This window comes from Aphanomyces astaci, assembly GCF_000520075.1.
Source record: "Aphanomyces astaci strain APO3 unplaced genomic scaffold supercont1.35, whole genome shotgun sequence".
Classification (NCBI taxonomy): domain Eukaryota; phylum Oomycota; class Saprolegniomycetes; order Saprolegniales; family Verrucalvaceae; genus Aphanomyces; species Aphanomyces astaci.
Genome location: NW_009798298.1, coordinates 570,830 through 586,123, shown reverse-complemented (window position 1 = coordinate 586,123; position 15,294 = coordinate 570,830). Strand labels below are relative to the sequence as shown.

The 15,294-nt window shown below is 47.8% G+C and overlaps 7 protein-coding genes across 9 annotated transcripts in view; 2 read left to right on the top strand and 5 right to left on the bottom strand.

Annotated features, from left to right (window-relative positions):
* Positions 1 to 759: 759 nt before the first annotated feature.
* H257_11779 (hypothetical protein) lies at positions 760 to 1,500 on the top strand. The gene has a single exon (XM_009838804.1). The coding sequence runs from the start codon at positions 786 to 788 to the stop codon at positions 1,374 to 1,376; it is 591 nt and encodes a 196-aa protein (XP_009837106.1). The 5' UTR covers positions 760 to 785; the 3' UTR covers positions 1,377 to 1,500.
* H257_11778 (hypothetical protein) lies at positions 1,482 to 3,676 on the bottom strand. The gene is made up of 7 exons (XM_009838803.1): positions 3,047 to 3,676; positions 2,612 to 2,987; positions 2,359 to 2,553; positions 2,142 to 2,291; positions 1,955 to 2,081; positions 1,731 to 1,888; positions 1,482 to 1,680 (listed from the first exon to the last, which is right to left on the bottom strand). The coding sequence occupies exons 1-7, from the start codon at positions 3,657 to 3,659 to the stop codon at positions 1,524 to 1,526; spliced, it is 1,776 nt and encodes a 591-aa protein (XP_009837105.1). The 5' UTR covers positions 3,660 to 3,676; the 3' UTR covers positions 1,482 to 1,523.
* A 588-nt stretch (positions 3,677 to 4,264) lies between these two features.
* H257_11777 (hypothetical protein) lies at positions 4,265 to 5,638 on the bottom strand (the record flags this gene model as incomplete). The annotated part of the gene is made up of 3 exons (XM_009838802.1): positions 4,265 to 5,074; positions 5,122 to 5,550; positions 5,609 to 5,638. 3 exons carry the CDS (start codon positions 5,636 to 5,638, stop codon positions 4,265 to 4,267), a joined length of 1,269 nt encoding a protein of 422 aa, XP_009837104.1.
* Positions 5,639 to 9,333: 3,695 nt separating this feature from the next.
* H257_11776 lies at positions 9,334 to 10,272 on the bottom strand. Of its 2 annotated transcripts, XM_009838800.1 has the most exons (3): positions 9,717 to 10,272; positions 9,590 to 9,664; positions 9,334 to 9,535 (listed from the first exon to the last, which is right to left on the bottom strand). In XM_009838800.1, the coding sequence occupies exons 1-3, from the start codon at positions 9,849 to 9,851 to the stop codon at positions 9,425 to 9,427; spliced, it is 321 nt and encodes a 106-aa protein (XP_009837102.1). In that variant the 5' UTR covers positions 9,852 to 10,272; the 3' UTR covers positions 9,334 to 9,424. The 2 variants fall into 2 exon arrangements, with proteins under 2 accessions (XP_009837102.1, XP_009837103.1); XM_009838801.1 differs by having other exon boundaries at positions 9,334 to 9,664.
* On the top strand, positions 9,989 to 10,995 carry H257_11775 (hypothetical protein; the record flags this gene model as incomplete). Its single annotated transcript, XM_009838799.1, has 3 exons — positions 9,989 to 10,209; positions 10,280 to 10,369; positions 10,773 to 10,995. The coding sequence occupies 3 exons, from the start codon at positions 9,989 to 9,991 to the stop codon at positions 10,993 to 10,995; spliced, it is 534 nt and encodes a 177-aa protein (XP_009837101.1).
* A 252-nt stretch (positions 10,996 to 11,247) lies between these two features.
* On the bottom strand, positions 11,248 to 11,966 carry H257_11774 (hypothetical protein). The gene has a single exon (XM_009838798.1). It carries the CDS (start codon positions 11,943 to 11,945, stop codon positions 11,490 to 11,492), a length of 456 nt encoding a protein of 151 aa, XP_009837100.1. The 5' UTR covers positions 11,946 to 11,966; the 3' UTR covers positions 11,248 to 11,489.
* A 590-nt stretch (positions 11,967 to 12,556) lies between these two features.
* H257_11773 overlaps positions 12,557 to 15,294 on the bottom strand; it is a gene marked incomplete at its 5' end in the record, with an annotated part of 7,532 nt that continues 4,794 nt past the window's right edge. For both annotated transcript variants that reach the window (XM_009838796.1, XM_009838797.1), the window contains 12 exons: positions 12,557 to 12,756; positions 12,830 to 12,958; positions 13,042 to 13,093; positions 13,537 to 13,643; positions 13,753 to 13,846; positions 13,924 to 14,007; positions 14,056 to 14,198; positions 14,331 to 14,417; positions 14,497 to 14,639; positions 14,694 to 14,748; positions 14,800 to 14,896; positions 15,007 to 15,164. In XM_009838796.1, coding sequence (XP_009837098.1) covers positions 12,592 to 12,756; positions 12,830 to 12,958; positions 13,042 to 13,093; positions 13,537 to 13,643; positions 13,753 to 13,846; positions 13,924 to 14,007; positions 14,056 to 14,198; positions 14,331 to 14,417; positions 14,497 to 14,639; positions 14,694 to 14,748; positions 14,800 to 14,896; positions 15,007 to 15,164 — 1,314 coding nt within the window. In that variant the 3' untranslated portion in view covers positions 12,557 to 12,591. The remainder of the gene's footprint in view (positions 12,757 to 12,829; positions 12,959 to 13,041; positions 13,094 to 13,536; positions 13,644 to 13,752; positions 13,847 to 13,923; positions 14,008 to 14,055; positions 14,199 to 14,330; positions 14,418 to 14,496; positions 14,640 to 14,693; positions 14,749 to 14,799; positions 14,897 to 15,006; positions 15,165 to 15,294) is intronic.

Sequence of the window (15,294 nt, the reverse complement as noted above, 5' to 3'; positions counted from 1 at the left end):
TAGTTGTCGAGTGTGTCTTGGTAGGCGTTCTGGCGGCCTTCCAAGAATGCCAACTGGGTGCAACCGCGGCCGGAAAATCCATCCCACACCATGACACTGGCACCACCAGAGTTCCGCGTAAAGTACGTGTCCTTCTCGCGCCGTAGGTCGTGCCAATAGTATTGGAACCCATCTGGTCCAAGGTGGAAAAACGAAGTACTAGCGTTCTTTATGTTGTCTAACAATTGAATCTTGGTACATTTTTGACGAGTTCAATGTTGTGTTCATAAGTGACTGTCGCACCCCAAAATCAGTTTTCCCGTGATTACTCAGTCAAATTTCATCCTTTTAGTGGCGCCATTAGATCGGGCCAATCAAGGCCGATATTTTGGTGCTAATTTGAGCTTAATCCGAGCGTTTTTGGCGAAGTTATCCGTAAAAAACGAAATGTTTTAAATGAATGTCGCGGACTCTACCGGTATCTAGAGTGTCGACACAATACACGTTTGCTGTTTTCAAATATGACAGTCATGCTGTCTTGGGCCTACACATCCGTAGAAATGCCATTATACAAACAATTTAAATCGTGTATTACTGTGTATCAGGAAGCATACATAAGTGGTAATGTTAGATCGATTATTAAATTGGCTGTGAACGAAATTCATCGGAAATTTCGAACCGAACTCACATTATGATTGGTAACAATAGAGCAATATTTCTGCACTCTGCGATATCTCATTGGACAAATATTAGAATGCACATGTCAAAAGTTTTCACTTCATTTGAGGTGGTCACAACAGGCAGCAATGTCATCTTATCGCGTGAGTGAAGAAGCCCAGCTTGTAATGGGCTTGCATGCCGCCCAGTACCCCCAATTCAGTGTGACCGGCCTTCTCGTTGGAAGGGATTCCGGAAATACCATCGAGGTTCTGAAAGCGTTCCCTGTGTGCCATCAGTCGCCGACGGCGCCACTCTTCGAATTTGCGTCCACCTCCATCGAAGTCGAAGCTGCAAAGCTCAAACTCAAGATTGTCGGTCTGTACGTGGCGAACTCTCGTGTTGACGATAGCTCGCTGGGTCCAGTGCACGCGCGGATTGCAAGTACCGTGGAAGCGAACGCCACTCGCTCGTGTGTGTTGGTATTGGACAACCAAGCCCTTGCAAGCGCCAATCTGTGGCTCAAGGACATCAAGCGGGGATGGGTGCGTGTCGACAACCGCCTCGTGTACGAGGATGATGACGGCAAGTTGCTCGTGTCGTCGCTGGAAAAGAGATCGCAGCTGGCGTCCATCGCCGACGCCACCCTCCAAGTCGTAGACTTTGACGAGCACTTGGAGCAGTTGGCCAAGGATTGGCGAAACCCCCAAGTATTGGCTTTGGCTCGTTTGCAAGTGTAGTTAGTAGTCGTTCCTACGATTCACTGTCTCCAGCCTGCTACTAGTACTACTACTACTACTACTACTAGTACTGTTCTGGCACGTTGTCACATTTTTCAAACTTCGTCAAAATACAGACGACATGCTAGTCATGTAGATATATTATTATTAGTTGCGACGCAGCCAAAACGCAAGGCAATTCGCCCCCACGCCCTTGTCAAACGGGTTGTAAAACTCGTCGTCCATGTCCTTCAAGTACGAGTACTTGGCCTTGTTGAACATTTCATTGGTCGTGAGGTTCACTGCAATGTTGCGCGCTTGCAACCTACGTCCACGATGAGACTCCAAATCAGACGATTTAATATATATATATACCCAAGCAAGACGAGGGTTGGGCCCCCGAATGCCACCCCCACGACCAAAATGTACACGTGTATCAGGTGCAGCGTGTATCCCGCCTGACTCGGTCGTATCGAGTAGAGAAAATGGGGCAAATGCGCTTCCCAGATGGCTGCCGTCGAGTCCGCCGGCACCTACCGCCATCATGTTGAGCATCGTTTTGAGTTGTTATGGAGGGCTGGCGACACAATACATCTTACCAGAGGGACAACGCCAGTCAAAACCAGCAGCGAAATCAGCGCCAGTAGCAGGCACAGGCTCGACAACGACGCCAGGAACACGACAAACCCCCGATGGTTGTGCTGGCCCACGCAGTTATTGATCCACCTACAACAACACACAACCCAGTCAGGGCTACAACTAGTAGTACTAGTACTAGGAACGTACGGGCAGTGGTGGTCGAAGCGATGGACACAGCGTTTGCATGTGGCGCAATGTTTGGATCGAATCGGTTTGAGCGTCGCACAGCTCGGACACGGCACCGAGTCGGCGGCTAGTAGCTCGTACACGGGCTGGGACGTTGTCTGGGCCACGAAGCTACAGACGGCTTCGAGTCAATGCTACTAGTACTACTATATAGCAATCTCGTGATAAGAGTACTAACCCGGGGTCGGCCAGCCACACATACACGTACGAAACGCAGGTGACCCCCCCCAGAGCCAGCACCACACCAGCCAATCCGACTGGAAAAGACGCCATGCACGGAACAGCAAACAGGAGCGACAGCACAGTGGTCGAGACCAAAGCGATCCAGAAGAACACGACCGTCGCGCCCTTTCGGGACATCGTCGCGATCCATCTACACCACACAAGTCGACAGATGATGTGCTAGTAATACTAGAAACGACCACCCCCACCTGTCACTCGATCCCGACGTCAGCGCGTGAATACACTCGCGATTCGACGCTTGGGTAGCAATGACCAGCGCCGTGCGGCCCTTCCGGTCCATGGCCTTGAGCGGCGCGCCTTCCAGGACCAGCTGCTTGACCAAGAACGCATCGTTTAATGCGGCTGCAATCATGAGCGCCGTCTGGCCCTGGGTGTCCTGCACCGACATGTCCGTGCCTTGCCCCACGAGCAGCATCGCCGTGTACTGGAACCCCTCGTACACTGCCCAGTGGAGCGCGGTGGCGCCGCGGTGGTCGACGGCGTTCGGGTCTGCACCTCTTGTCAACAACAAACTCACGAGACCGGCGTGGCCGGCGCTGGCAGCGTAATGCAATGGCGTCATGCCTACACGTCCAATTTGTTCAGATCAACCGACCGAGCGGATACTGTATGGGTGTGTCTACCGGTCGAGTTTTGGGAATGGACGAACGCGCCAGCTTGTAGCAGCATCAGCCCACATGTCACGGACTGCACGAGCATCAATGCAGTCGCATTGTGCCGCTCGACGCCGGCTTGCGCGTTGACGGCTTGTCGACACAGTTTCAAATCCAGGAGATAGCGCATCACAAGCGGTTGGTCGTAAAACGCTGTCGCCATCAACACTGTCATGTGGTACTTTGGATGGACCACCGTGACGAGCGACCGCAATTCGTCGTCGCCCGCGACCGATTCGACCAAGCGCTGAGCTTGGAACGCATCCCCCGCGAGACATGAGTCGAAGAAGAGACTTTGGACAGTCGTCAACTGGGACGGCGATTTCGACAATTCAAGGCCGTCATCAAGATAGAGAATGCACTCGCCTTCAGGGGGCGACGGTGAATTTTCAGGCTGTTGAGCGTCGAGGTAGGGTGAGCCCACGAGGGCCTGGTAGCTTGCAGCTGGTGAGGAGCATGACTTGTAGCTTGAAGGGCTCAATGATGAGCTGATCGCTTGAGCCTTTCCGACCAACGGAGTTCTTTCCGTCGCATCCACCAGTCCCTTCAACGGCGCGCCATTCAGCGCACTCTCCATGCTCATATGATATCTGTCGTTTGGTAGAGTATGAAGTTTCGATTAACCGGATGAAAATCTTACCTACTACTGTTATAGTAGTATTAATAGTAGTACTACGTGTAATTCCACTATAGTATTACTAAAACACTGTTGAAGGATGATTGCGACAGAAAATTCGGCAGCATTATTAATATCTATCTTGCTTTCAGTATGCGATGTAGATTTTTGAATCTGAAAATACAATAAATGTATCAGTCGCAATCAATCATCCTTGGATACAGGTAGTATAATACTTCAAGTAGTATTATTATTCAATTGTATTATTAGTATTAATACTATTGTAGGGGCCTTTTGGGATGATGCATCAGAAATGACACTGTAACTCCTGTATTTCTTAGGCAATTTCTACGCTTCTTTCAAATAATATTTCTTCAGATTACACTTGAAAAGTTTTACATTCGAAGGAAGCGTGCGCAGTGTCATCATCACCTTCTAAACTTGAACGGTAAAAGTGGCAATGAAAAACAACACCCATTTTGTACTTAGTAGGTGCTAGTACATACTAAATATCTGATTCCGGATAATTGATTGGCTAAATATCCCATGAACACGTTGTTTTTATTGGATAATTAATATTCAACATTATCGTCAAACTCATCAAGAAGCTCACTCACATCAGGATCATCTCCATCGTTCGACACAACATCGTCCTCGACCAAGGGTGTTTCATTCACTGTTTCAAGGTACGCGTCTTCGAATCCTTGAACCTTACGATAGGCAGATACCCACAACTCGTCATCCAACTCGTTGAAGTGTGCATGCAGGCGCGTGATCAGCTCAGCAACGGTTTTTGATGGCCGTCGCGCGATCTTGTTCTTGACAGCACCCCAAATAAGTTTAATCGGCTGCAATTCGGGATGGTACGGGGGCGTGTAGTACAATGTATGTCCACAATTCGTCGCAATGACCTGAGCTGCGTAGATTGGCGGCCGTCGTCGCGCCTTGACCAGCTCTAGAAGTTCGGCTTTTGTCAACTCTTGGCCAAATTCAATACCCTCGATGGTAAGCCACGCTTGAATATCCACCTTCTTGTTGACTGATGTTGGTGACGCTGTCGTGTTTCGCTTATGGTATCTTGCTCCATCCATGTGAATGTTAGTTGGTCCGTAGGTATCCCGCAGCGTTGAACACAGGTTGGCAAACCACATCTCCAAGAGCTCAGCATTAAAGTTACCATGGTAGTCGTCGTCGTCGTCATTGGAAATGTTCCGGTTCTTGCGCTTGGCCCTACGTTGTGATGGCCACATCTTCAGCGACGATTCAACCATACGTCCGACCAGCTTGTCCCCTTCAAGTTTCACGATGCCAGCACCAACAATGCACACACGGGGACCCTTTCCACTCTTCGTTTTGCGTAATCGGCTTTCGTCCACCCATGTCTTGCCGGTGGAGTGATTCAGATTGCAGTAGGACTCTCCAAAAATACTTCTGGGAGCGCCGGCATCGCGTCCGCACCACTTTCTTGCACGCGATTGTTGATCTTTTTCCGCAGGTACTTTGCTCTGAAGGCCACATTAGCTTCCGTCTCGGCCAGGTAGAACCTTGTTTTGCCTTTCTGGTGCTTGAACCCCATTCGCCCGAGTACTCGTCGCATGGTTCGTACGGCAACGTCCACGTTGTACGTCCGTTTGAGGTCATCGCAGATTGTGGTAGCTGACACTGGAGTGCAAGTATCGTTGGCTTGTTTGATGATCTCGCGTATTTCGGTGGTGAAGTGGTGCGCCACGGACCGGGGTCTGTGTCCACGTTTGTCTGACGTTGGTGGGAACGTTGGATCATGGAACTGGTTCCAGTTGGCCACGATGCGCGAAATAGTTGCACTGCCGATGCCAAGGCACTCTGAAACGGATCCTTCCTTTACGCCCTGGTGTGTTCTCCGCCTTCTTCTGGGTGAAGTATGTGTGCGCTTTTACCAGGAGGAGCTTTTCGGCTGCTGACAGCATGCCGTTTGTCCATAACTTTTGTGTTTCTGGTCCAAATTTGGAATGGTTCAGTGCGATAGAATGCTGAAATCATGCTCTATCTACCATTGGATTGGACACTACAAAATTCGCAGTATTTGATATTTATATTACAGTTTGTATGACCTTGGTATCATCCCAAAAGGCCCCTAAAACTACTATGTTATGCGAGCCAAATGCTCCCTACAAAACAGCCAATCAAAGCAGAAAACTCGCGCTAAACAACCTACCAATCACATATACTTCGAAGTACTGAATTTGCACATTTTCAAACAATCCCGCCAATGCGAAGTCAAACCAAGCTATCATTGCAGACCAAAGTAGTACGTTATTAATAGTACCAGGCAGTATTATTATTTATATTTTCACAATATTCATACTAATTCTAGTACTAGTAGTACTACTGTATCGGTGTAGTTCACCAGTCCAACTTGGCCGAGGGCTTGATGGACTGAATCAGTTCGACGGCGGGTGCTACTTTTTGTGATTTGGTCCGTCGGTCGTACGAGCTCTTTTGCATGTTCAAACTACACAAAGCGACGGAATTATCGTTTTTGATGCAAATGGTACACAGCATACCTGTGCCCCATGTAAATGGCCAGCGCTTCCAAATCTTTTTCCGTGGCCGAGCTTTGACCGCGCAAGTACGTGACGATGCTGTCCCGCAACAAATGTGGGTTGGTCTTTTTTCCAGTGAGCTAACGGAAAGTGCCAATTTAGGTCGTACGAAAATGCACCAATCATAGATCGTTATTTGAATATGCACCAATCATACAGTGAACCTCTGAATTTCTATTCACAATTACATACAAAAAGGAAGGTTAAAATATACGACTTCAATTGGCACTCAAAATTATAGAGGTTCCGAGTCTATAACGGTTTCCAAGGACTCCAAGCCTTGTCCAAGAGCATAAGAACTTAATTATGGGTGGTTGTTCACCAGGGAATTCTCTACCTTTAGGACTATTTAGAATTCGAAAATGATCAAGCAGGACGGAGATATGCCCATGTTTTGAAATCAAATGAAAGTTGTTTGTCATAAATTGACATTTTACGTTAGGAAGAAACATACAATAACGTCAGGATTAGTTTACACCTCGAATATTATATATATTATACAAGGAAGTGACATTTGCATAAACCAAGCACAAAGTACCCGATAAATCGCCCTCGTAAACGTCCGATAGATAAAATCCGCGGTCGCGGGCTCGCCCTTGGTATTGCAAAACAAGATCGCGTGGTTATTTGTCGGCTTCAACTCTTGGCGCCACGTCGACAGGAACGCTGTCAAGTACGGCACGATGTGGTCTGGTATCACCTACATACGCCTATAGCGTCACATCCGTTCTAATTGGACAATCGAATGAATTTGACAAAGGTTATTTGAGAATGCCCAATCAAACTTCACGAACGAGAAATTGCAACCAATCATCGATTAGTATAGTCAAAATGTATGTTCATCTCCAAATGTGTATACTATACATTGAATAAGATTAAACTATGACTCCAGTCGATTCTCGAATTCCCCGCCAAAAGTCCAAATTTCAGCGACAAGGACAATATATATTGGTGTGTTTCTTCGGTCAACTGGAGCGACATATGTACGTCATCGACACACAACCAAAGGAATCGAAGAATCGGCAAAAGAATTGCGCCAATCAGATTGCACGAAACCATCCTCAACATCGAATTCGTGTATGACTTTAATTAGTGTGATTGGTGGTGGCATCATCATCACCACAGGACATTTCTTTACATACAAACAATCAATACAAACAAGAATCGATCGATAGTCCGCACCAAAGTCCAAAATTTTTGGGTCAAACGCCAATGTAGTTGTTAGTATGTCAAGAGTGAACCGTTGATCAAAATAGTAATACTATAGTACACGTACAAGGGGCGGCCGCTCGCCATAAGCTTTGCCCGTCTTGTAGTCGTCAGGTCCGTGCGTGATAGTCCATTGCCCCGCCGCATTCTGATGCAAAGTCCGACCGATTTCAATCTCACGAAGCGTCCGCTGGCGGTCGGGAATTCCAGAAAAGATGCCCAACATGACACACTTTTGATAACTCGCGGCAATGGCATACCTACTCGATAATATTGAGAGTCAAAACTGATATATAAAAATACAGAGTTAAAGAGGACCGAGTTCGAGCCTTTCCATTGGACGTGGTTTCCCCGCATTCCAACTTTAACGCTTCCACGACGGCCAAAAAGTCGGGCCACGCCAGCCATTTCTAACGATATTTGATATCAAAATCATCACGAAAAATACAGAATTTTGCATCTGTTTTAACCTTTTCTTCGTCCACGCTGCGCAGTGATTGGGCAGATTGAAGCGACGTGGTCTTGTGCATCTTTCTAAGCTCGCGAATGACGGGGATATCATCAAAGGCCTTGTCCCCGTAGGTAGGATCCAGCGATGAGTGCTGTCCGTGAAGGTACTTGGCCAATTTCAGCATAGCTCGGATCATGTTGGCGCAGTAGTTGGGCGATGCCTTACGAGTCAAACGCAGCCATTGGATGTACTGGAAGACTAACTGGGCTGACTTTGCTTCGGACGTCGGAATCAACACATCGAGCGTGATGTCGTCTCCCTCCTCCTAGCCAAAACCAAACTTCAAAAGTGACGACATGTACTATACAGTACCAAATTAACGTTTCCGAATTCTTTGGCATATCCGAGCGCTAATTTCGTCAACCGGATATACACGATCGCCGTGGCCTACGAAAATGAACTGTTTGTCAGGTTTGCTATTGTCAAATCGATTCGAAACTGGCGACTAAGAGAATGATTGAAAGAACCACCTAAGCCAATCAAACCACGTTCTGTCGAATTTCTACCAATCCAAAGTAGTATGGATTCGCAGTCCTGATAGATAGACTAAACACTGTACTACTAGTATCAAATAGTAGGAACAAGCTTTGGTTAAACGATGTTGGCAAATTGACGGCAAAGTCCAAAATTGGGTGAAATGCACACAAATACCGAATCAGAATGTCGTTCATGACCACTCACCATTCGAATGGGTGGTTCTTGCTGGCCCAGCGTCGCGGTGGTCATGTGCGCCAAGTAGTTCTGAAGCTGTTGGTCCAGCTTGGGGCTGATGCTTCCTTCCGTCAACCCATACGTGGTCATTTTCTTCTTTCCAATGCGCACTTCGTCGTACGGTGTATGGACCTGCGGCTTTCGAGGGGTAGTCGTCGAGTCGCTAAGGGCAGCGGCCAATGCTTCATCTAAGGCACTGGTTGCGGGCTCAACTTCGAAGGTGCTGCTGGTATCAAGCGGGGTATTGCTGTTGGTCGAGAAAGAAGTCGAAGCGACGGCTTGCTCTTGCAGAAACTGAATCGCGCGCAACGGGATGTTCAACGTGCTGGCATCGGTGGATGTGAGGGCCACAATGTCGCTGGCACTGGTGTACCAATTGTCCTCCAACGCAACGATAAACGGCTCCAGCAAGGACTCTGGCTTATTGAACTTCTTGGCCAGATGAGGTAGCTGGGATCTCGGGAAACTGTCAACAGCGTACGAGCAGCGGGGTGTCGACAGCAGCGGGCGCAGACCTCGCCGCACGCCACTCGCCGTCCGAAACATATCGATGTGCAAGCTCAAAAAATGCAACAACAAGAAATAGTGTCATCCTTACACTATTTAATTTTCTTTTCATACTATCTCCCTTAATTTACATACTATCCCTTAATTTACTGTAAACTTGTACAGTAGTCAGAACAAGGGCATTTTAACTACTTCATCATTACGTTTTGCGGCTATTTTCGAGCATGCTGCACTACAATCCTAGCATAGTCTTTGTGCTCAAAGTCGGGGTAATCTGTCAGCGAATACGGGTCGAGCAAAACAGTGTCGTTGTACACGAGTTTCTACACATGAAATGAGCCGCCATTCACCTCATGGAACGTCGTCAAGGAACCTACGATGGAGGGCATGTGCAAGTCAAATTCTGCCTCTAAGTAGCTCTTCAGCACCACGACTGTCAACCCCTTCTTGAACTATCGTATTTGGCGGTTAGTCGTTGTTGGCTGTGTTACTACACTCCCTTACCTTTTGCCGTGCTTCGGATTGATCTGGTAGTTCAAAAGTGATCTCAATCTCTTCTTCTTGGAGTCTTCGCGCTTCATCTACCTTGGACTCGTGCTCGATGTCATCTTGAGGCTGCTGAAGATTCAGCCGCTGCATCCTGCTCGGTGTATCTGCGCTCCCCCACAGCAAATTTAGATTGCCTCGCTCGCGAAAGGTCGCACCTCTATAAATTTATATCATTCTCACATCGGTTTCGGGTTTCAAGCGCAAAATATTGCCAGCGCCAAGGCGACATGTCGTCGATGCGACCAGCGGGGCACACGAAGAAGGACTCGGAGCCCTTCGGGAAGAAGAAGCTTGGACGGAATGTCGAAGTGTTTATTGCGCGGGAAGAACAGCTCTCCACGGCGATGAGGAACACCAAGGTATCCAACCACATCAAGGGCAGGGCCGTATGGGAGGACAAGCAGGGGAAACGGGGCGTCACATACACGCGCCAGCGAGTGGACAAGCAGTGAGTCCCCTGGCTGTGCAGCTACACATCTGGTGGAGATTACAGTAATGACCTTGCTGCTTCCGTGTAGAATCACTGAAGAGATCGAAATGGCCAACCGCGAACTGCTTGCGATTCGATCCGAGCGCATCAAGGCATACTACACCAACTGCTACATCGCGTACGTTTGACGGGAGTCTCGACTGCACTCACACGGTGCACTTAGATGGGAACAAGAGCTCAATGCGAGAGGACTAGCGTTGGTTCGGGAGCGTGACTGACGGTGGAGTATATAGCCGCTGGATGTGATTCTAAAGTTTGCAGGATAACAGCATAAACCTTCACAATAAGGTCTGCATGTCAAATTGTAACAAGTGGTTAATTATAACGTGTTACAAAAAGTCATATATTCAAGTCCTATCCTATTTTGGCTATTGGCTTTCGATGTTTGGAAATATAACACAATGAACGATATTAAAAATAAATTGGACTCCTCATACATTCTCCGAATGTATTTTAATACAAGTGGGATAGAAAGTTGTGGCGCAGGTCCATTATCGAGCTGACTATTCGTGGTTTGGAAGGATGCCGTACCAAGTAGTGCCGGGCCTTGCAGTGATCACGCTGGCGTTTACCCTGACGGGCGCGGGCATTGGCTTCGTCAACCGTTGGTATGCCAAGGGAAACCAGAAGAAGCTGATCTTGCGAGACGACTGGGATCATTTGCTGGACGCGCGTGACAAGCGGCTCAAGGATCGCGCAGCATGGGAAGCGGTGCTTGAAAAGGAACGACAACAACAACATTAATCTGGAACGATCATGCCTACTCAGACACCTATATGGCCAGGCGTTCGCTCATCAAGACTCCAGACGCTGCCCAGTGACAGTAATTCGAGTGCTGCGTAACATTAATCCACCTGTTTCCCGTACTCCGTCGTTGGCTGTGTACGTACGTACTCACTTGCCTAATTAATTCTACAAGGTGTGCCTGGTCTGATGGTCAGCGCTGGTGAAAGGTCGAACTTATGTAGCTTGGTAATAACTTCAGGCACAACTCGATGTATTGACGAAGGAACGAACTCATATTCAAATTACGCTCCAGCTATCATCACCTGCATGCACATTGCACCTGCACGCAGAACAACTTCCACGCACAAGCTGATAAAAAGCACCAGGAACCCATCTCACTAAGCTAATGAACTACCCGACTACAAGTGTCATCTCACTGCAAAAACTAAGTAAATACACATTCCATCCTCTCTCCTCTCCAGTCCCCATGACATGCAACGTCCGTGCACGGCTTAGTTCTTGGTGGGGCAGTTGCGGGCCCAGTGACCAGTTTGGTTGCAATGGTAGCACTTGTCGGTGGTCGCGTCGTTTTCTTCCGGGCAGTCTCGGCGCAAATGGCCGGAACCGCCGCAGTTGTGGCACTTGCGGCTCTCTTGGCCGTCCTTGGAGCAGTCGCGACGGACGTGGCCGGTTTCACCGCAGTTGTGGCACGCACGAGGACGTTGTTCTTCGGGGCAGTCGCGGCGGAAGTGGGCAGCGCTGCCGCAGTTGTGGCACGCGCGGGTGGACGAGCTGGGGCAGTCACGCTTGATGTGACCGGTCTTGCCGCACGCGAAGCACGCAGCACCGCTGGCGTTTGTGGCGTTCTCACCGGCGTTCAAGGGGCAGTCGCGGCGCAAGTGGCCGGTCTCGCCGCAGGTGTGGCACGCACGGGCGTCGGTTTGAGCGGCAGGGGCAGGGGCTTCCATGGTTGTGTGTTTGTCGAATGCAATAGTGTCTGCATGATGGCGACATAGGCACGTATCCGGATAGTTATCCGTATGGTTCGAATTTTTGGTTTGGTTGGTGGAGCCGGTGTTGAATCCAGTCCCAGATTTGAAGAAAAATGAAATTTGTCCAAGCTTCAGCCAGGAATGGACATGTATGTACATCGGCATGCTTGGACGGGAATGAATATATGCAGATGCTACTGCTCCTGGTACTGTGCTAAAGGACAACGGGCACAGTGCAAGCAGATACGGCTCCTGATGTGTTGACTTCGCATAAACAGACCAGACGGACTGTCATTTTCCGTTTTTGCCTTTTGAAAGATTGACAATCTTTCAATTGTACCTACTTCGAAGTACGTACTAGTAACGTACAGTACTATTAACTCCCCTACGTAGTACTACTAGTACAGTACTGTATGTAGATGGATTATAATACGTAGCGGGTAGTACTTCAAGTATTCATAGCGCGTTACTGCACTAGTACTGTAGTAATTACAGTACCAAGATTGATACTATTAATACTAGTAATAGTTGAACGGTAGTTACTTGGGTGTCTGTGGCTGCGTTCACTAACGTACCATGTGGAAACGTTATGAGTCAATAACAAGTGCAAATGCATTGAATATTATTCCGACTTGGCAACCGCCACTTGCAAGGACGCGCCCTTGTCGCGGGGCACAGCCGTGATCAAGATGCCTTTTCGCTGGTACGCTTCGACGAAGCTGACCAGGTCGGGGTAGATGGGCGTGGCCTTTTGGACTTCTTTTGGCTGCACCGCACAATACGCCCCCTACATGCATCATAACGTTACTAGTTTAGTTGATTGGGAACTACTATCTTAACAACGCATGTATATATCCCACCGAGTCCAAGTGGTAAATGATGTTGTGCTTGATCAGGGGCAGTCCGTCCACGACTTTGTCAATGAACGACGCGCAGTAGCATTTCTGCTTGGCGCTGTATCGAATCAAAAACGCGCCTTGGGTCCCTTCCTAAATATATATATATAGGTACAAGACACTTGTGAGTATCTCGTTTGAGATTTCTTGGATATGTTTGTTTCATAGTACTGTACCGTGGCCAACAGCGTGTGCGCCACAGCGCGGTCGATATCCCCGTGAAAGAAGCTACCCATTTGATTTACAGTCGAGTTGTCATATAAAGTAGTATTGTCGATTTGATACAAAGTTGGGGAGGGGGTGCAATCGAATCGCGCCGACGAAACCGATCCACAATCGATCTGATTGGTTGAATTTCATTGAAAAGGTTTTGATTGGCTAGTTATTTTGAGCTCATCTGAAGTAGCCAATCAAATCGATTTAAATTCCAACACCACAACACGAAATTTCACTCGAAAGCACAATAAATAGTCTTGTGTTTATTCTAAACTGGCGCGGCATGGAGACTGACATAATAATCGACACAACCAAATATGCAGAAGAATAGAGTCAATCAGACCAACATCCAATTAGTGTGACTTAAATTAGTGTGATTCCAAACAACTTCAAAGAATATCGATCCATAGATTTATACTAAATCTGTCCAAATTTTGGGTTAAAGTCGACAATACCTCTCCAGGCCGCTGTCGCGCAGCCGAGCCAGCCGTCGCGCGAGCTGAAAGTTCTCATCCGACGAGAACTTTTGCATGCACTCGATGCTCCGTTCCGTCTTGGCCAGCTATACGTACGTATACTAGTTAGCTCCAACTGTAAAGTAATAGTACAGTACTTTCATCCCCTTTTTCAATCATCCAATTTGTGTCAATGGGATGATCGTAAACACATACATGCAAATGGTTGAGGGCATGCCGAATAATGTAAATCGGTGCGCGCAACTCGTCAAACAAGTCCGCGTTCGACTCGTTCGGTTCCAACTCAAAGCTACAAGGACCATCCATGCACTCATGAATCTATCGCATATTCTACAGTATATATTCTATAGACGGTAGATTGCACACTTGATGTTGGAGATGTCGGTGGTAGCGCGCAAGACGGTGTCGTACTGGTTCCACGCCCACAGACCAATGCGTTCGTGGCCGTTTCTAAGCAAGTTCGTCACCCATCCAATCAAAAGTCGGCCATGTTCGTACGCTGCGCAGACAAAGAACCGGCCAGCCGCATGCGCATCTTCGAGCCACTCGAACACGGACGTGTGGAACGGCTTGAGCTCGTTCTCGTCCGACACGTACAAAAGCGACTTGAACGACCCGAGAAAGTCCCTGTGAGCATACGACTACCAGCCCAAATAGAATGTATATTTTATTATGTGTATTTTAACATATATATATATATGAATATTTACCCAAATAGAATGTATATTTTAATATATATATATATATATAGAGTGAGAGGAATATTTACGTACGTCCCACTTCATGATATTGTGCAATGTCGACATATGCAGCGGCTCAAAGGCGGCACACAACACCTCCAACAACGGCCGAACGCTTGTCTACTCAAGGCTATGCCATTATACTTGTCCAAATAATATAAGAATATTTATATATATATAATATTACTATTATTGATACCTCGTAATGGAGCGCAGTGAATTGATCTTCAAAGTACTGACGGAGGTACCCGCCCATGCCCACGGGGAAGCTCTCGAGCTTGTCGAGCGTCAGCCGTTTCTGGCTCAACGCATTCACAATATGACTGGCGTACAGGAACAACCCTACGTATCAAATTACGATTTATCAGCAGTAGTATTACTTGTAGTAGGTCCAACCTTCGGAGCGCTCGACGATAAACCGCAGCGTGGCGGCAGGAACGTCCTTGTCGGCCTAAATCGTTCAAGATCAGCATGCATGACGAGGATGATGTCCTAGTCGTACATTGGCAACGAACTGAACCAAAGCCAATTGAAGGTACTTTAACATGTCGTCCCTGGTTTGGTGGCCACACTTGTCTAGTGCTACTTGGGGCACCAGCCTACATACACCATATTGTATTAGATATGCAACGTCAGTTCAAACATAAAAGCACATATAGTAGCTCGAAAACTCCACAAATCCGTGAAAAATAGGTTGGGAACGGCGTACCCCTGCAACTTTTGCATCACGGACGGATCTTCGCGACTGGTGAGGACCCAGCGCACCCACGGCGGCAGGTTGCGCACCGCCGCGGCCAGCGACGACACGAAGCAGTTTTCCACGGCATTTGAGTCTTGGAATGCATCCAGGCCATCGATGAGGATCACCTGCAAGATTTCTCAATATATATATATATAGTTTAGGGATATTACAATACACATATTCTGACCCAAAACGCCATCCATTTTGGGGCCCAATTCAATAGTACATCGGACAAATATATATATATATATATAT